This window comes from Oenanthe melanoleuca, chromosome 11 (genome assembly GCF_029582105.1).
Source record: "Oenanthe melanoleuca isolate GR-GAL-2019-014 chromosome 11, OMel1.0, whole genome shotgun sequence".
Classification (NCBI taxonomy): domain Eukaryota; kingdom Metazoa; phylum Chordata; class Aves; order Passeriformes; family Muscicapidae; genus Oenanthe; species Oenanthe melanoleuca.
In genome coordinates, this window is record NC_079345.1 from 293,385 (window position 1) to 314,138 (window position 20,754).

General features: G+C 57.0%; 1 protein-coding gene across 3 annotated transcripts in view; it reads right to left on the minus strand.

Annotated features, from left to right (window-relative positions):
- ZFHX3 (zinc finger homeobox 3) overlaps nt 1–20,754 on the minus strand; it is a 125,189-nt gene that overhangs the window by 24,149 nt on the left and 80,286 nt on the right. For 2 of the 3 annotated variants that reach the window (XM_056500462.1, XM_056500461.1), the window contains exon 5: nt 5,028–5,135. In XM_056500462.1, the coding sequence (XP_056356437.1) occupies nt 5,028–5,135 (108 nt within the window). The remainder of the gene's footprint in view (nt 1–5,027; nt 5,136–20,754) is intronic. The other variant, XM_056500463.1, reaches the window with a different exon arrangement.

Below are 20,754 nucleotides of genomic sequence, written 5' to 3' on the forward strand. Positions count from 1 at the left end.
CCAAAAAACTCCTTGCCATGAAGTCCAGCTGCTGGCCTGGGAAAGTTCTCAGTGAGACCAGGGAGCTGTGCTTTCAGTGCCTGATGGAAACAGCATTCTGTATCTGGTGGTGGCTCCTCCCTCAGATCCCCTCCGTGTTCTCAGCACCACGAGTGTGGGAGCAGTGGGAGCTGCTGCTGTGCCACCAAGGCTTCCCCTGTGCCCTGACAGGACCTGTGTGCCTGCTGACATCCAGGGCTGGCTGAGCTGCTCATCCCTTCCCCAGGAGCTGCTGTGATGCAGGAATGGCAGAGCCCACCTGGACTGCCAGGGAAGGGCAGGGGGCACCCAGCGCTGCCCCTCCTCAGTCACAGCCAGCATCTCCCCAGACACTGCAATTCCCTGAAGGGGCCTCATTCCAACCAGCTGCTGTTGCCACTCTGCCAGGCCTGTGCTCACCTGTAGCTCTGCACCATTTCCCAGCTCTGTATTTCACACTAACTCAACCGACAGGTGAATGCCCCACTCGCCCTCGCTGCTGCTTCACAGCCCGAAAACAGCTGAACAATTTGTTTTTCTGATGCTGTGTCATACCTTCCCACCTGCAGCGAGTACCCACAGCTGAATTACATTAAATATTCATACCCAGAAGCTCCAGCCACCACCAGGCCTCCCTGCCTTGCTGCACACGAGCACAGAGCCCCCAGCAGTGCCCCTGGGAGAGGCCAAGCAGCACCAGGGGCTCCCAGAGTGGGGCTGTGCTTGGCACCACAGAGCTGCCAGAGCCCAGCCCGTTCCTGGCTGGAGCTGCCCCCAGGAACCCCTTGTGCTGCACACAGCCCTGGCAGAGCACACCCCAGGCACCTCCCTGGTGCCCTCTGCACCTCCATCCTCCTGCACCTCCATCCTCTCTGCACCTCCATCCTCCTGCACTTCCATCCCTCTGCACCTCCATCCTCCTGCAGCCTCCATCCCCCTGCACCTCCATCCTCCTGCACCTCCATCCCCCTGCAGCCTCCATCCTCCTGCAGCCCCATCCTCCTGCACCTCCATCCCCCTGCACCTCCATCCTCCTGCAGCCTCCATCCCCCTGCACCTCCATCCTCCTGCAGCCTCCATCCTCCTGCACCTCCATCCCCCTGCACCTCCATCCTCCTGCAGCCTCCATCCCCCTCCATCCTCCTGCACCTCCATCCTCCTGCACCTCCATCCCCCTGCACTTCCATCCCTCTGCACCTCCATCCTCCTGCACCTCCATCCTCCTGCACCTCCATCCTCCTGCAGCCTCCATCCCCCTGCAGCCTCCATCCCCCTGCACCTCCATCCCTCTGCATCTCCATCCTCCTGCACCTCCATCCCTCTGCACCTCCATCCCCCTGCACCTCCATCCCTCTGCACCTCCATCCCTCTGCACCTCCATCCCCCTGCAGCCTCCATCCTCCTGCACCTCCATCCCTCTGCAGCCTCCATCCCCCTGCAGCCTCCATCCCCCTGCACCTCCATCCCCCTGCAGCCTCCATCCTCCTGCAGCCTCCATCCTCCTGCAGCCTCCATCCCCCTGCACCTCCATCCCTCTGCACCTCCATCCCTCTGCACCTCCATCCCCCTGCAGCCTCCATCCTCCTGCAGCCTCCATCCCCCTGCACCTCCATCCCTCTGCACCTCCATCCCTCTGCATCTCCATCCCCCTGCACCTCCATCCCTCTGCACCTCCATCCTCCTGCACCTCCATCCCCCTGCACCTCCATCCCCCTGCACCTCCATCCTCCTGCAGCCTCCATCCCCCTGCAGCCTCCATCCCCCTGCAGCCTCCATCCCCCTGCACCTCCATCCTCCTGCAGCCTCCATCCTCCTGCACCTCCATCCTCCTGCACCTCCATCCTCCTGCACCTCCATCCCCCTGCAGCCTCCATCCTCCTGCAGCCTCCATCCTCCTGCACCTCCATCCCCCTGCAGCCTCCATCCTCCTGCAGCCTCCATCCTCCTGCAGCCTCCATCCCCCTGCACCTCCATCCTCCTGCAGCCTCCATCCTCCTGCACCTCCATCCTCCTGCAGCCTCCATCCTCCTGCAGCCTCCATCCCTCTGCACCTCCATCCCTCTGCACCTCCATCCTCCTGCAGCCTCCATCCTCCTGCACCTCCATCCTCCTGCAGCCTCCCTCTGCACCTCCATCCCTCTGCAGCCTCCATCCCCCTGCACCTCCATCCCCCTGCAGCCTCCATCCCTCTGCATCTCCATCCTCCTGCAGCCTCCATCCCCCTGCACCTCCATCCCTCTGCATCTCCATCCCCCTGTACCTCCATCCCCCTGCAGCCTCCATCCCCCTGCACCTCCATCCCTCTGCACCTCCATCCCTCTGCAGCCTCCATCCCTCTGCACCTCCATCCCTCTGCAGCCTCCATCCCTCTGCAGCCTCCATCCTCCTGCACCTCCATCCCCTGCTCAGCCCCACGACATCCTGGCCATTACGTGCTCCCCCATCACCAGATACCAAAAAAAGCAGCAAGAGCAGCCGGGGGGAGGAGCAGGAATAGATTTCCGTCAGGATGTGCCTGACCTGTTTTTTTCAATTTCAGTAATTAGAAAGGCAGTCGGCCTGTAGGAATTATTCATAAACTGCAGGAGCTGTGCAGTATACATTTATGTTAAACATGTCAAATCCAATTGAAATCATGCCTGCCAGCACCATATTCCATAAACACACTTTTCTGTAACAATTTCCCAGCTCTCAGCAGCCCATTAATACTTCCTTTAATAGCAATCTACCACGGATTCGGATCAGGGATGGTCCATTGCACTAATTGCTCCGTTAGGTGAGCATCATGGACTTAAAAAAAAATAAAATCATTAACAAAAATAAAAGCCCTTCAGGCCAGTCCTCCAGAAAGATTTCATTTCAATCTATATTTTAAGTAGACTTTGCTCCTTGTTTTTGTGAAAACCCCCTGATACTGTCAGTGCATTAAGGAAGCCTCTGGGAGCTGGTGATGGGACCAGCAGCAGCCCAAAGCTGAGGCCCTGCAGTGCTGAGCAGGGCTCCAGCCCAGCATCCATCACCTACACCCTCCTCAGGAAAGGAGCTGGGACCAGCCATCCTTCCTTCCCCTTGCTGGTTGGCTGGTGCAAATCCCACATTAGCCAAGGGGAGATAACATCTAACACTGAGTCACAAGGCACACAGATCTCCCTGCTCCAGTGTGGAGGCACTGCCACCTTCCAGAACCTTCCAGAAACCACAGAGATGTCTGGAAAAATTAACAGCCAATGAGTCCTTCTATGGAATGGAGTTTTCTTCATGTATATTCAATTGAAAAGTATCACCTAAAAATGTTTCTGCTTCACATTATTGCATTTTAAAATAAATACAAGGAATGAATCAATAAATTTGTTTTGCAGTTGAGACATTCAGACAAGTTGATAATGAAAACAGAGGTTTTCCCCTTGAACCCAGCACAGGCTGCACCTGTGCCCACAGCAGTGCAGACCCTTAGCCCTGGGCTGGGGCAGGGAGATGGGCAAAGGAATTCAGTGGCTTGTTACAGATCTTGCAGACCTTTAAATGAAGCAATAAACCCCCTGTGTGCAGTGAGGAAACCGAGGCACAGAGGGGAGTGAACTGCTGAGGAACTGACAATGATCAAACTGAGGTGGTGTCCCCCTCCCCGTCCACACTCCCCACAGCTGCTTTCAGCCCACACCTCTCCTGCCCCCATCCTCATCCTCAGCCACCTGAGGCTGCTCCCAAGGTCAGCCAGTCCATCAGAGTCCTGCCTTATTCCTGAGGGCAGCTCCTCTCATTTCTGGAAGGATCTCTGAGGAACCTTCCCACACAACCCACTCCAGGGCTTAAGCCACAGGCTGTACAGGAGGACTTGTAAAAACTGGTTACCTAACACCAATCTTTCTCCCTTTAATTTAAGCCTTTTGTGTCTTGTTGTCTGTATCCTCAACATGGAGAACAAATAATTTCCTTCCTTTCAGAAGCATTTAATGCACAAGACTTGTCTTGTCCTCCCCTTTGTTCTTCTTTTAGGACAAATAAACCTGCTCATTCCATTTTCTCCTCCTGACTGATGCTGCTCTGTTCTGGGTTGTTCTGCTGTTTGGGCTTTCTGAAACTGCTGCCCAGCCTCCCCAGCTCAGGGATGCAGAACTCTCCAGTGTAATGAAACCCCCCAATGGTACAGTCCTGTCACCCACACCAGTGTCTGTGCTGATTCCAGCCTGCCCTGGAGAGGGGCATGGAAAGCCTTCCAAGGAGACATGACTCCACACAGGACCTTCCTCACACCAAGGGAAACTGGGTCGTGTTGACATGATTTGTTCTTGACAAATCTGTGCTGACTGTTCCTCATCTCATTATCTTCCCATCAGCACTTCCAAACAGTTGTTGGGTCAATTCCCAGGAAAATCTGGGGCAGGGATGGCAGGTGTGCAGTTCCCCAGCCTCTCCTCCGGCTAGGGACAAGCCCTGGGCCTGTCCCCTGTCCCCTGTGCAGCACAAGGAGATGCTCCAGGCACTGTCCCAGCACACAGGTACAGCACAGCAGGCCAGGGAGCAGCCTCAGCAGCACCAGAGCTCTGCAGCCACTCCCTCTGGCTGTGCCAGGCTGCTCTGGCACGGGCTGGGCTGCTCTGCTCACAAGGGCAGGTGCACAGAACCCTTCCTGCTCTTCAGCTTTGACACTGTGGCCACAGCCTTCCCCTGCTCTGTGCCAGCCTCCTCCTCCTCCAAGCAGAGCTTTCCCTGCACTGCCAGCTGGCTGCTGGCAGCAGGGACTGTCCCCTTCTCCCTCCTCCTCTCCCAGGTCTGGTCCCAGAGCACCATGGCCAGTGCCAGCCTGGGGCTCACAGTCACCACAACTCAAACTATGGTCTGTGCCAAGGAGCTGCACCCAAAACTTCCACAGGGGATGACACTTCTGTCACTGCCACGTTGTGGTCAGCTAAAAATGGCTCTGTGGGCCACTGGTTCTTCCACCTCCCCTTCCTGGATTTAAAGAAAATGAGGGACCAAACCACCTCTGCCACATCACAGAACCATACCTGTCCATTTACTCTGGTCCTTGTCCCCTGCACTCTCTGGCTCCTTGGGAGGCTCCTCAGCCTCACCAGCTGTGTCACTGGGCCCTTCCACATCTTCACTGGGTTCTTCTGAAACAAGAAAAGCAGAAAGTGTGACACAGACATGGAAGGCAGAACAGAAGAACAGGAAGCTGCCAATCATTAAGAGCAAGAGCCCAGGCTGTGCACAAGTGCTGGGTGCCAGCTATGGACACCACCCACTGCCCTCCCACACACCTGCTTAATGGTCAAGGCAGGAACTGTAAAGAACTGAGAGACAAAGACAAAATGAAGAACTCACCTCCTTCAACCCCCTGGAGCTACTGAGTCCCTAAGGTGTCATGTACAGTGGCATGGCTGTCTGCACAGCAAGGCTCTACCCAGCCATCAGGGAGTGACTGGAGCCTCCAGCACCTTCCTCCTCATGGCCATGCCAAGCACTGGCCCTGGGCACTGCAGACACTGCTGCTCAGCCCAGCCCAGAGGCACAGGAGGAGGCTGGCAGCCTTGCCTCCATCCCAGGAGGGAAGAGCCTGCACACCTGAGCAGCAGCACAGGGCAAAAGGGAGGGAGCACTGGCAGGAGTGCTGAAAGGCCAGGGCAAAACAGGGCACCCTGGTGCAGCCCATCACAGCAGCGTGGGCACAGAGCCTGCTGTGGGCAGCTCCACTCCAAGGCACCTCATCAGGAGGGACTGTGGGAGTGAGCCTGTGGCTGCCAGACCCCTGACAGCAGCTGCAACAGCCACATTCCATCTACACTTACAGGTATTAATGTAAGTGCCTTACTGACAGGGCTGACCCCACCACTGGGCTCAGAAGGACACTTTTAGGCCACTATACCCATTGTTAGGCAGGATAGTTTAGAATTTTAACTCACATTATCTGGTCATGGTAAACCCCATGAAGCCATGCAATCCTGAGATTTACCTAATGGGCTCAAGCACCAACTCCCATCCTCCTCCTAACAAAGACAAGGCTAGAAATTCAGATCAAAAATATAAATTAGCAGTGCCCTTTGAGGATATGACAGCCTAAATTGGGAGTGAGAGGGGAGAGGGGTGGCAGCACTGACAAAGGCATCCAACATGTGGAAAGACACACATCACTGGTGGAGGGGTGAGAAGGGCAGTCTGCCATGTGAGCTGAGTGCTCAAGTTTGCTGGGAGAAGGGCTGTGAAACCAGCAGCTGGGTTCACATTTCAGAAATTAAAATTCCAATCTTATTTCCACTCTAGGGAAAAAACACAAACCATCCCCACCCCAACCCCACAACCCTGGTGCTTTCAAACCACTTCACACAGGGCAAGGGTGTCCCTGCAGTTGGGGCAGCTGCTGTGGAAGCAGATCTTAGCTGCTTTTATTAAAAACCTTTGGTAATGGGTTTCTATATTTAATTTAAATCATCATTTTAATCATTCTCTGCTGGCTCAGGTGCTCTGAGGCCCCCCTGGACAGTGTGAGGAGATGGCCCCCACTGCCCATGGGCTGCAGCCCATCACCCACTGCCCTGCCCCTGTTCCCCTATCATGCAGCCCAGTGCCCCCAGCCCAGCCCAGCTCAGCCCAGCCCAGAGCCCCCAGCCCAGCCCAGTGCCCCCAGCCCAGCCCAGCTCAGCCCAGCCCAGAGCCCCCAGCCCAGCCCAGAGCTCCCAGCCCAGAGCCCCCAGCCCAGCCCAGCCCAGAGCTCCCAGCCCAGAGCCCCCAGCCCAGCCCAGAGCTCCCAGCCCAGAGCCCCCAGCCCAGCCCAGAGCTCCCAGCCCAGAGCCCCCAGCCCAGCCCAGCACAGCTCCCAGCCCAGCCCAGAGCTCCCAGCCCAGCCCAGCGCAGCCCAGCCCAGCCCAGAGCCCCCAGCCCAGCCCAGCCCAGAGCTCCCAGCCCAGCCCAGCCCAGAGCCCCCAGCCCAGAGTCCCCTGCCCAGAGCCCCCAGCCCAGCTCAGCCCAGCCCAGTGCTCCCAGCCCAGCCCAGCCCAGCTCAGCCCAGAGCCCCCAGCCCAGAGCCCCCTGCCCAGCCCAGAGCTCCCAGCCCAGCCCAGCCCAGAGCCCCCAGCCCAGCCCAGCCCAGAGCTCCCAGCCCAGCCCAGAGCCCCCAGCCCAGAGTCCCCAGCCCAGAGCCTCCAGCCCAGCCCAGAGCTCCCAGCCCAGCCCAGCCCAGAGCCCCCAGCCCAGAGCTCCCAGCCCAGAGCCTCCAGCCCAGCCCAGAGCTCCCAGCCCAGCCCAGCCCAGAGCCCCCAGCCCAGCCCAGCCCAGCCCAGCCCAGCCGAACAAAGGGCTCCCGGTGCAGCAGCACTCCCAGCTGCCACCCGGAGGTGTCAGCACCGGCTTGGGAGGAAGGGGAAGGGCGAGCCAGGCTCAGCCGCTGTCTGGGCTCTAACCTGAGCATGTGGAAATAATACGTGTCTTCCAGTGGGCTGTCTGCTTCCAGGGGAATAAAATAGGACATTCATAAGCAGTTACACCATCTGTCTTTATACCATCATCATCATCAACAAGGGAAAAAATAGCTCTTTAAAATGGATGGAAGCCCAGGCTGACAGTAACCGGAAAAATGTGAGCTATGAATACCAATAACAGGAGAAAATGATTAAAAAACAACAGCAAGTCCCCAGCAGGGCTGGGCTGCAGCTCCTGGTGTCCATGCAGCACCAGGCTGGACGGAGCCCCAAGTCCTGCAGCAGAACTGTCCCTCTGAGCACACCCACTGCCCCTGCTGGGCACAGGGCAGGGAGCAGAGCCAGCTGCAACCCTCCTCCTGCTCCACCCTGAGCTGTCCTTCTGCAGAGGATGGAAGGGAGCAGAGTGTCAGACACGGACCCAGGGAGGCTCTGAAGCAGCTCAGGTCGGTCCCTATGGCAGCCCTGTCACTGCCAGGGCCCCTGGCACAGAGCCTGGGGACAGCAAGCTCCAGCTCCAGCTGCCCGTGCTCCCTCCAGCAGGCTGCTCTGCCCCCGTGCCAGCCTGAGCTGGCTCTGACCCACAGGGACTGTCCCAGCCCTCACAGCCACCTGTGACCAGCACTGACAGCACAAGCAGAACAGCCCTCTCCTGACAGCCCTGTGCCCACATTCTGCTGAGCCCCAGCAGCAGGGCTGGGCTGGAAAGCAAACAGTGAAGGCACTGCAGCCATGCCCTGTGTGGGGCACCCTGACTGGGAACAGGGCCAGGGCACTCCTGGAGGGACAGCTCTGCTCCTCCCTCAGTGCCCTGCACAGCAGGAGCCTCCCTGGCACTGCCAGCTGTGTCACACTGCCTGGCACAAACTGTCACACTGCCTGGCACAAACTGTGTCACACTGCCTGGCACAAACTGTCACACTGCCTGGCACAAACTGTCACACTGCCTGGCACAAACTATGTCACACTGCCTGGCACAAACTGTCACACTGCATGGCACAAACTGTGTCACACTGCATGGCCATAAACTGTGTCACACTGCATGGCCATAAACTGTGTCACACTGCCTGGCACAAACTGTCACACTGCCTGGCACAAACTGTGTCACACTGCATGGCACAAACTGTGTCACACTGCATGGCACAAACTGTCACACTGCCTGGCACAAACTGTGTCACACTGCCTGGCACAAACTGTCACACTGCATGGCACAAACTGTGTCACACTGCATGGCCATAAACTGTGTCACACTGCATGGCCATAAACTGTGTCACACTGCCTGGCACAAACTGTGTCACACTGCATGGCCATAAACTGTGTCACACTGCCTGGCACAAACTGTGTCACACTGCATGGCACAAACTGTGTCACACTGCATGGCCATAAACTGTGTCACACTGCCTGGCACAAACTGTCACACTGCCTGGCACAAACTGTGTCACACTGCATGGCCATAAACTGTGTCACACTGCCTGGCACAAACTGTGTCACACTGCCTGGCACAAACTGTGTCACACTGCATGGCACAAACTGTGTCACACTGCATGGCCATAAACTGTGTCACACTGCCTGGCACAAACTGTCACACTGCATGGCCACAAACTGTGTCACACTGCCTGGCACAAACTGTCACACTGCCTGGCACAAACTGTGTCACACTGCATGGCCATAAACTGTGTCACACTGCATGGCACAAACTGTCACACTGCCTGGCACAAACTGTGTCACACTGCCTGGCACAAACTGTGTCACACTGCATGGCCATAAACTGTGTCACACTGCATGGCACAAACTGTCACACTGCCTGGCACAAACTGTGTCACACTGCATGGCCACAAACTGTGTCACACTGCCTGGCACAAACTGTCACACTGCCTGGCACAAACTGTCACACTGCCTGGCCCCAGCAGCCTCTGTCCTGGGCAGGTTCAGAGCAGCCTGTGCAGCACAGGGTGCAGAGGCCCCAGCACAGCTCCTGAGGCTGAACGAGCAGTGCTCTCAAGCCCTAGGGAGCTCCCAAACCACCCTGACCTCTGCTACCACCTGACCCCTCCTCCCCAAAGGCTGTTTGGACTTCAGAGGTGCAAGAGCTGCTGCTGTAGGATTTGTATGGGGGAATCATGTCCCTGGGCAATCGAAACAACACACCCTGGGCACGGTGCCAGAGCTCCATCCCTGAGTCCATGGTGCTTTATTAATAACTTTTAAAAGGAATTTTCCAACTGCCAGGGCTCAGGTCAACACTGGGAGCAAGGAAATGCAGCCCCTGGAGCCAAAGGAGCTGCTCTTCCATCCCAATCCACCTGCCCCACACAAAATCCTAGGCAGAGTCTTTGCTTCCTTCATGAATAAATCATTTTTGAGAGCAGTATTTCCTTTTAATTTAAAATTAAACCATTTATCAAACGGGGGGCAGGGAGGGGGGAGGAGGCAGAAGAGCAGGAGAAGAGTCTGGAAAATCACAAGTATGTGACTTCTGCAGAGGTCAGGGAACCCGTGACTCACACACCAGGATGGACCCAAACTGCAGTTGCACAGGGGCACACACTGAGGTCTGGCCCTTCCCACACCCAGCAAGTTCCAGGCTGGAGAAGTTGGCAAGTGCTGGTGGGCTCCAGAGCGGCCTCAACTGCCCAGGACCTCATTTCTCACCTCGTCTTCTCCAGGCAGGTTTCCCTCAGCACGCAGCTCCCTGCCCCAAGGGACAAAGGGCATTTCTGGGCTGGCAGACGCAGGCACGGGCCGAGCGAGCGCTGCCTCTCGCCCTCCGGCAGCCAGGCTGGGAAACATTAGCTGTCATCAACCACAATCAAATCAGCTTTGAAATATTTAGCAGTGGCTTGGAAAATGTGGCAGTGCAGCTCTGACAGGCGAGATGTGCAGACACCCATTTTCCATTATAATGGAAATATCAAGCCTGTTCTGAATATGTATAACCTAGAAAAATGTATTGATTTTTCATTCGGCATTAAAAAAATGAAATACCCTGCAGCTGTCAAAAGCCTTTTGTTAAAAGCTCATCTTTCCTGGAATGAGGTTTACCAGAAACAAGTTTTAATTGTACACAGGGTCTCTCCTTTGGAACAAAAAGAATCTCTGACACTCCTGTTTTCAGGGTAAGTAGCTAAAATAGCCAAAAGAAAGGCTGGCCCTGGCTGTCGGGTGGGGGAGGGGGCTGGGCACAGTGGCCGTGGGCACAGTGGCCGTGGGCACGGCCCAACAGCAGTGGGTGCCCAGCACTGGCACCACCCGCCTGAGCCACAGCTCAGCTGGTGTGAAACTGAGTCCCCAGAGCCTGGCACAGAGCGTGGGTCACAGCAGCAGGGGGTCCAGAGGGAATTGATGCCCTCCCACACCCTGAGAGCCCAGGACGAGCCTGGCTGCCCGAGCTGTGCCAGGGTCACTGTGCAGGGTCACTGTGCAGGGTCACTGTGCCACAATCACTGTGCCAGGGTCACTGTGCCACGATCACTGTGCCATGGTCACTGTGCCATGGTCACTGTGCAGGGTCACTGTGCCAGGGTCACTGTGCCATGATCACTGTGCCAGGGTCACTGTGCCAGGGTCACTGTGCAGGGTCACTGTGCCATGGTCACTGTGCAGGGTCACTGTGCCATGGTCACTGTGCCAGGGTCACTGTGCCAGGGTCACTGTGCCATGATCACTGTGCCATGGTCACTGTGCCATGGTCACTGTGCCATGGTCACTGTGCCACGATCACTGTGCCAGGGTCACTGTGCAGGATCACTGTGCCAGGGTCACTGTGCCATGGTCACTGTGCCAGGGTCATTGTGCCAGGGTCACTGTGCCATGGTCACTGTGCCATGGTCACTGTGCCAGGGTCACTGTGCCATGGTCACTGTGCCATGATCACTGTGCCAGGGTCACTGTGCCATGGTCACTGTGCCATGGTCACTGTGCCATGGTCACTGTGCCAGGGTCACTGTGCCACGATCACTGTGCCATGATCACTGTGCCAGGGTCACTGTGCAGGGTCACTGTGCAGGGTCACTGTGCAGGGTCACTGTGCCAGGATCACTGTGCCATGATCACTGTGCCATGGTCACTGTGCCATGGTCACTGTGCCAGGGTCACTGTGCAGGGTCACTGTGCCATGGTCACTGTGCAGGGTCACTGTGCCATGATCACTGTGTGGGGTCACTGTGCCATGGTCACTGTGCCATGATCACTGTGCAGGGTCACTGTGCCAGGGTCACTGTGCCAGGGTCACTGTGCCAGGGTCACTGTGCAGGGTCACTGTGCCATGGTCACTGTGCAGGGTCACTGTGCCATGATCACTGTGTGGGGTCACTGTGCCATGGTCACTGTGCCATGGTCACTGTGCAGGGTCACTGTGCCATGATCACTGTGCCAGGGTCACTGTGCCATGGTCACTGTGCCATGATCACTGTGCAGGGTCACTGTGCCAGGGTCACTGTGCCATGATCACTGTGTGGGGTCACTGTGCCATGGTCACTGTGCCATGATCACTGTGCCAGGGTCACTGTGCCATGATCACTGTGCCAGGGTCACTGTGCCATGGTCACTGTGCCAGGGTCACTGTGCAGGGTCACTGTGCCATGGTCACTGTGCCATGGTCACTGTGCCAGGGTCACTGTGCAGGGTCACTGTGCCAGGGTCACTGTGCCATGGTCACTGTGCCATGGTCACTGTGCCATGGTCACTGTGCCAGGGTCACTGTGCAGGGTCACTGTGCAGGGTCACTGTGCCATGGTCACTGTGCAGGGTCACTGTGCCACGATCACTGTGCCATGATCACTGTGCCAGGGTCACTGTGCCATGATCACTGTGCAGGGTCACTGTGCCAGGGTCACTGTGCAGGGTCACTGTGCCATGGTCACTGTGCCATGGTCACTGTGCCATGGTCACTGTGCCAGGGTCACTGTGCAGGGTCACTGTGCCATGGTCACTGTGCAGGGTCACTGTGCCAGGATCACTGTGCCATGATCACTGTGCCAGGGTCACTGTGCCATGGTCACTGTGCCAGGGTCACTGTGCCAGGGTCACTGTGCAGGGTCACTGTGCCATGGTCACTGTGCCAGGATCACTGTGCCATGGTCACTGTGCCAGGGTCACTGTGCAGGGTCACTGTGCCATGATCACTGTGCCAGGGTCACTGTGCCAGGGTCACTGTGCCATGGTCACTGTGCCAGGATCACTGTGCCATGGTCACTGTGCCAGGGTCACTGTGCAGGGTCACTGTGCCAGGGTCACTGTGCCAGGGTCACTGTGCCAGGGTCACTGTGCAGGGTCACTGTGCCAGGGTCACTGTGCCAGGGTCACTGTGCCAGGGTCATGTCAGCCTGCTCATTCCCTCTCCTTTCCTGAAAGGAAGAGCAGCATCCAACTGTCAGTAAGGTTTTGAGGGGAATGACATGGAGCTCCAGTCTGGATGCAAAGCTGCTGGGTGAGCCCCAAACAATAGAATGCCACAGGTACCTGGGTTTAATGACACTTATTTCCCAGACAGCTCCTCTCCAGAGCACAGCCGGAGCATCTCTGCTGCTTCCACTGGCAGCACAAACTGCTGCCTGTGGTGTGCTCAGCTGGCACACACATCATCAGAGTCTCAGAACTGAGGCTTGGGAAGGACCTTCAGGACCATCCTGTTCAAAGCCCTGACATTAGCAGGGACACCTTCCACTAGAGCAGGTTGCTTCAAGCCCATCAAACCTGGCCTTGAACACACAGGGATGGAGCATGCCCAACCAAGAACCCTTCCCTGGGAGAGCAGCACCCTTCTCCCACTTCCCAGGAACAAGGCTGCCCATGCTTTTGTGCAAACTGGACTATATTTTAAGCCAGTGAAACCCAACAGGGACTTAACCCCTTTAATTTCAGCAGGACTAGAAAGGTTGCTGTTATTTTCACACATGAAACATAAAAAAAAAGGCAAATTCCTTGAGCATATTTGTAGTGGAGCGTGATGTGATTGTGTTGTCATTTATGGGAAATAATCACAAGCCCATCTCTCCCTTTTCCCCCATTTTCCAGTCCAAATAACCATGAAAAATTACACTTCAATGTCAGGAGGACAACAAAGGAGGGGCTTTCTCCTGCAGCTTGACGGCTTTTCAGCCTCCCCTTTCTTGGACAAAAACTACCTTCAATTCTGTTTCATTTTAAATGTGATCTAACAAATGCATCTTGACAAGTTCCTTTCTCTTTTTCTTTTAAACAGTATTTTGCACAGTTTAACCTAGCTCCAAAGTGGAATCAGCTGGAAAGGAGATGCATGCAAAAACACAAACACAGATCAAACAGCAAAACAAAAGAGCCCATCTCCAGCTCCAGGTCTGCAGGGAGAGCACAGAGCTGTCTCCACACAGAGAGCTCAGGACAAGGGTCCAGAGACAAAGGGGCAGTGGCAGGAAGAGGAGGGAGGAGGTGGATGGCAGAGGGGACAGGCAGGAGCACAGGGAAGGTGCCCAGCCCGCTCTGTGAGGAGGGCAGCCCTGGCCTCTAAGGACTGCTCGAGCACACAAGGGCAGGTTTTGCAGAATCAGGGAACCATCAGGGCTGGAAAAGCCCTCCAAGACCGAGTCCCACTGCTCCTCAGCACTGCCAAGGCTTCCAGTGACCCCACCCTGACAGGGATGGCCACTCTACCACTGCCCTGGGCAGCTGTGCCAGGGCTGGCAGCCCTTCCCTTATCCTGTCACTTGTTCCTTGGGAGAAGAGCACTGCAGGCCCAGAGGAGACTGTGCCAGCAGAGCAAGAGGAGCTTTGTGCTCGCTGGGAACACAGGCTCACTTCAGAAAAACCAGGGAGATCCACAAACAGAGCCAGGGCAGAGCCAAGCTGAAGTTAACAGCCAACTTCAGCAACTTTGCAGAAGGTACATCTTGAGAACACTGTAACTATAACAAAAATGAGCTATAATTAATTCATGCTTAGCCTTAGGGGCTGAGTATGCACAGGAGAGCTCCCAACAACCTTAACCCATCATTTCGCAAACCACACTTAAATGAAACACCAGAATGTCCTCTTTCTGTTTAGCTTTTTTTAAATATACAACTCTCACTCTGTTCTCCCTCTCCATGGTGCTGCTCCAAGGAAAAGTTAATTAATGTCTTGCTGACCCTCTTTCTTCCCCTCCCCAGCTGTTACCCAATCTCAGCATGTTTGGAGTTCTTTTAAGCTCAGCTAAAAACTTTGGGAAGCCCTAACTGCAGTGCCCTGGTTTGCAGCCCATGGGAATCCCCCAGCAGCCCACTGTCCCAGCAGGCAGGCAGGCAGGGCAGGGCAGGGCAGGGCAGGGCAGGGCAGGGCTGGGCAGGGCAGGGCAGGGCAGGGCAGGGCTGGGCAGGGCAGGGCAGTGCTGGGGCAGGGCAGGGCTGGGCAGGGCAGGGCAGGGCTGGGCAGGGCAGGGCAGTGCTGGGGCAGGGCAGGGCAGGGCAGGGCAGGGCAGGGCTGGGCAGGGCAGGGCAGGGCAGGGCAGGGCAGGGGCTGGCCCAGGGCAGGGCAGGGGCTGGGCAGGGCAGGGCAGGGCAGGGCAGGGCAGGGCAGGGCAGGGCAGGGCAGGGGCTGGGCAGGGCAGGGCAGGGGCTGGCCCAGGGCAGGGCAGGGGCTGGGCAGGGCAAGGGCTGGCCCAGGGCAGGGCAGGGCAGTGCTGGGGCTGGCCCAGGGCAGGGCAGGGCAGGGCAGGGCTGGGCAGGGGCTGGCCCAGGGCAAGGGCTGGCCCAGGGCAGGGCAGGGGCTGGCCCAGGGCAGGGCAGGGGCTGGGCAGGGCAGGGCAGGGGCTGGCCCAGGGCAGGGGCTGGCCCAGGGCAGGGGCTGGCCCAGGGCAGGGCTGGGCAGGGCAGGGGCTGGGCAGGGCAGGGCAGGGGCTGGCCCAGGGCAGGGCAGTGCTGGGGCTGGGCAGGGCAGGGGCTGGCCCAGGGCAGGGCAGGGGCTGGCCCAGGGCAGGGCAGGGGCTGGGCAGGGCAAGGGCTGGCCCAGGGCAGGGCAGGGCAGTGCTGGGGCTGGCCCCGGGCAGGGCAGGGCAGGGCAGGGCTGGGCAGGGGCTGGCCCAGGGCAAGGGCTGGCCCAGGGCAGGGCAGGGGCTGGCCCAGGGCAGGGCAGGGGCTGGGCAGGGCAGGGCAGGGGCTGGCCCAGGGCAGGGGCTGGCCCAGGGCAGGGCAGGGGCTGGCCCAGGGCAGTGCTGGGGCTGGGCAGGGCAGGGCAGGGCAGGGGCTGGCCCAGGGCAGGGGCTGGCCCAGGGCAGCAGGGACTGCAGAGTCAGGGCTCGAGCATCCCAGGAGCCCGAGAGGGACAGGGCAGGGGCAGACACTTCAGCAGATCAGGCAGGAACAGCCTGGACCGAGCTGAGTGCCAAAGGCTCTGCAATGTGTCAGCGCTCACGTCTCACTTCAGTGCAGAAGGAGGGAGCCCGTGGCAGCCCCTCAGGACAGAGCCCCACTCCCAGTGCTGTCAGCCAGTGCCAGAGCCCTCTGCACCCAACAGCACCTGGGCTGCAGCAGAACAGGTGGCACAGGTGAGCTCTGGCATGCACACCAAGCAGGGAGGGAGCATCCCACGGCTCTGCAGCCATGGGCACTGGGGGCAGGCTGGAGGGTCCCACATCACCCTGCACCCATGGCAGGATGGCCACAGCCTGGCCTGGGCTGCTCCTCCTGCCTTTGGCACTGGCAAAACCTCAGTAATTGCTTTTCCCCTTGTACTAAGGAGCTTTCAGCTTCCTGCAGCCAGCAGCCCCTTTTTCCCCACCTCTCCTGGCTCCAGGTAATTGAAAGTGACTGCAATTCCAGCACTGGCTCTGCAGCACTCAGCTGCACCCACAGGTCAGGGATGTCAAGGGAAGCCTTTCCCTCACCTCCCAGCACTCACAGACTCAGGGAGCCAGCCTGGCCAGGGCAGAGAACAGAGCAGGGACAGGGCAGTGACAGCCAGGGAACCAGAGCAGTGACAGGGACAGGGACAGGGACAGGGCAGTGAGAGCCAGGGAATCAGAGCAGTGACAGGGACAGTGAACAGCAGAGAACCACCACAGGGACAGTGACAGGGACAGTGACAGGGACAGAGGCAGTGAACAGCCAGGGAACCGCCACAGTGACAGGGGCAGGGGCAGGGGCAGGGACAGCCAGGGCACCCAGCACAGTCCCACTGCAGCAGGGACAGGGCTGTGCACTGCAGCCTTGCACACAACTAGCTGCACAGCCCTGCCAACCCTGCACTTCTGGTTTTTCCCTTTTAGTTTAAAACAGTAGATGGGCTTATTTTCAAGGAAACTCTACTTCCACTCTTATTTTTTTGTAGCACCACAAAACCCTTCCCCCTGTGACGCCCATGTCTCCTGACACAGCAGGGAAGGATCCCCCACTTGTCACCAGATCTCAGGTAACAACAGAAAGGCTGCTCCAGCTCCCAGGTGAAACAGAGACCCAAGAAAGAGGCAAGAGCACCGAGCAGTGCAGTGGGACAGGGGAGGGTGCTGGTGGCTCTCAAGCAGGGGGCAGTGCTGGGGCCATGGGGCAGCCAGACCCCCACACCCCGGGATGGTGTCGGGGTGCAGCCCTGAGCCTCCCTCCCACCCAGCAGGGCACAGCAGCAGCTCTGGGGCTGCACCCCCTCCTGAACCCGGGCAGGGTGTGTGCACAGGTGGTGACTCCAGCAGAGGCCTGTGATAAGAATTTGTTTCTCTCAATTACAGCCTGTCCCCAGCTCAGTTCATCAGCACGGCACAGGCGAGTCCATCAGCGCCCTGTAATGCACTAATCAGATGCACAGAGACTTCCTGCAGCTGCCTCCTGCTCCCAAACCCAGGGCAGCTTTGGGCTGTGGGCTTGCAGCCCTGCCCTGTCTCTGCTCTGACCATGAGGTGCTTCTGAGGTGCTGCCTGGTGCTGCACACCTGTGTGCAGGGCAGGTAATGCAGGATATGCTTTATCTCCATGCCCACGGGAATACCTCTGTGCCAGAAGCTTCCAAGGATGAGTTACAGATTTTCAGATTGTTGTTTGGTTTTGGGTTTGATATAAAATATTTGTTCCCTTCAGCCCCATTCTGAAATAACCAGGTCTAAATACTGCCTTCACAGAGGAAATATAAGATGAAAATGCCAGGAAGAAAATCAGAGCTGAGCTCCTTGCTGGTGTCCTCAGAGAAACAGCACCTCTGCCTTTGGAGGCTCTGCTGGAAGTGGCAGGCTGCAGTGGCAGCACAGGGAGGGCAGGGTGCCCAGCCCAGGGTGATGTGCCCTGCTCTCTGGGTGCCTCTGGGCTGGGGCCATCTGGTTTAAAAGGAGCAAACAGCCCATCCCTCCTTCCCTGTCCACAGGGACCGGGCTGAGAGCCCAGGCTGTGCCCCCAGGCTGGCACAAACCATCCCTGCAGCCCCTGGCCCAGCTGTGGCAGCAGCAGCCCAGGCAGGGACACTCAGAGAGCATCGATCCAACACACTCTTGGTGCCTTCAAAGTTGTTTGTGATCAATATGCAAATTGCCCTGGCATTGATCCAGTATTAATTTTCAATTAGGGAATCCACAAGGGGTCTCCCAGGGTCAATATCCAGCAATCCAAGGTAACTCCACAGTGCAGTCTGTGGGACTGATGCTGCCCAGGCCTGGGGCTGCTCCTGCACCTCCTGTCCTCACCCCTATGGACACTCCTTGTGCCACAGGGGTGCTGCCAGCCCCTGGCACGTGCATTCAGGCAGCACCTCCACCCTACACACTGCAAGTTCCCTGTGCTGACATCACTGCTGGTACTGGTGGGTGGGAAAGCCCAGTGCAGGGTGTGACAGCAGCACCTGCAGCCAGTGCTGGGCCAGGGGGATCCAGCAGCTTCCAGGGACAGAGCAAGGACCCAAATGCTGCCCTACACCAAAGGCACAAGTTACAGAAACCTGAGCATGTCCAAAAACATCTGAGGAGTGGGAAAGGTGCCTGTGTATTACACAAAGGTTCCAAAAAGTGAAAAAAAAAAAAATAAATTGAAAGTGTCTTGAAAATCTAGAGAAGCATTTCCCTTCCTAGCAACGTGACCTGTCGCACCAGCCACCCTCCCAGTGCCCTGGCTTTGGGAGGCCCAGTGTGAGAGAGCTGGTGCACTGGGAGGGGATGGTGTCCCCTGAGCACAGGGAGCTGATGTCCCCTCCACACCAGGGTGATGTGATGTCCCCTGTGCGCTGGGAGGTGATGGTGTCCCCTGAGCACAGGGAGCTGATGTCCCCTCCACACCAGGGTGATGTGATGTCCCCTGAGCACCAGCCAGGCTGTGCCACCCACGGCTCCACCACTCACTGTGCTAACCAGCCCATTAGCTACCCGGGCTAATTGGTTTATGGATAACATTAATTACCATGTTGCTCATTAATGGATGAAATCTTTATTGGTTCCATTGATCAGCAGGACTTGTTAGGCAGCCTCCTCACCAATGGTGGATGTAACAAGCTCCCTTATTGGCATCTCAATTAATGCAATCAATTCCTGGCCAGCGGCTGCCATTCGCTTCCCTGCTTCTGCACTGGGGGAGACACAGTCATGTCAACTAAGCATTTATTTAAAGGCTTTCTAATTCTTCTTGAGCTGACTTCCCAGCAGGCTTTCTGCCACACAAGGGTTTTCTGCCTCCAGAGACCTTCCCCTTTCCTGTGCTGCAGAATCAGATCTATGACAGTCCCTGCACACTGAACCATTTCTGTGAAAATATTTATCGAGTCTGGCGAGTAGGAGCACCACAGCCAGAGGTACAGGACTGACAAGCCAGCCTGTGCAACCATCCCCTGAACACGCTGGGGAGACTGGCAGGAGCACAAACCTGCTCCCCAAGGACAGATGGGCTCACCAGCCATGCCACAAGGCCTTCCTGCATATGGATTCATGCTGATTCCAGGGTCAGCTCCCCAAATTAGCATGATTTTGTCAGGGAACAACCAGCCCTGGATACTCCTGCCCTATCCCACCTCCCAGAGCAAAGCAAGACCCTGTCACACGAGGCTGCACCCACATCCCAGATGGTGCTTGCAGCCACCTCCTCTGCCTCAGCCTGGAAAGGGAGAGCAGGATCACAGTGCTCGTGGCAGGAATCAGCCAATGATGCTCACAGGGAGTCAGAGCCTCTGCTCTCTTTTGGGACATTGGCCAGAGGATGCTCACAAAGTGCTCAAATCCATCCTGCTGGGCTGAGCTCCCAGGGACCCACAGCAATTCTTCCTGATCCCCACTCCAGATCTTCACCCAAGTGACTGACTAGGAAGGATCCTCCCCACCAAGCACAATAATAAATCAAACTTTATCAGAGCAGAACTATAAATCTGTGTAGACTCCAATAATTTCTAGCCATGGGAATAACACCACAAAAGTACTTTTTAAACTAATTACTCAGATTCTGAAGTGCTGCCCTAATGAGCCTTCCTTCTGCCCAGAACTTGCTAAGAGAAAAAAAAATAAAAAAATCTACCTTCAGTACAGTAATTACTGCTTTCCCCTTCAAACTTCTAACTGGAGATCAATGCTGCATTTTAAGACTCATTGATTTACAATTAGCCTGGCTTTCCTGCTAAAGTGTTTTTAAAGCAGAGTTTACTTTTATTTTATTTTGAAATCTCAAAGATCTGGTTCTTAGATTTTACATCCTCATGAGAGGTGTGCTAGGAGCTCATAGGGAGGCAGGCACACATTGGAACAAGAGAAGAAAACAGGCTTCATCAGGCTGAGATTAGAAATAAGAGACTGAATATTTAAGGGATAAACATGAAAAAAGAAGAAAGAGGAAAAGAAACAATGCTAGAGGAAAGGAAGAAAAAGTGGAAAAGTAAGAAATGTAATTGCAAAGAAATGTAAAAGTCAAGTGCAGGCTGAGGAGGGAGAGGCAGTGCTGGGTGGTGTGGAGCTCCCAGTGCTCTGCTGCTCATCCTGAGGAAGGAGCAGCAGCTGTGAACACGTGTGCTGAACAAAGGCTGGCTGAGAGCAGAGCTGGGCCATGTCCTGCCAGGAGGGACAGAGAGGGTGTGAGCAGCCCCAGCCTGAGTGCTCCAAACAGCTTCTGTCCCTGCCATAGGACAGCAGCCTCACAGACACATCAGCCTGCTCCCATCCCACTCCATCCCCCTGGTACCTGCCTGGGGCTCACAGCACTGCAGCACCTGCACTCTGGGGCTCAGGGAGCCTGGGGGTCTGCACACCTGGGTTATATCCCAAATCCCAGCTGCACACTGGGGCAGAGGGAGCCTGGGGATCTGCACACCTGGGAGATGCCCCAAATCCTAGCTGCACACTGGGGCTCAGGGAGCCTGAGGGTCTCCACACCTGGGAGATGCCCCAGACCCCAGCAGAGGCAGCTCTGGCCAGCCTGGCT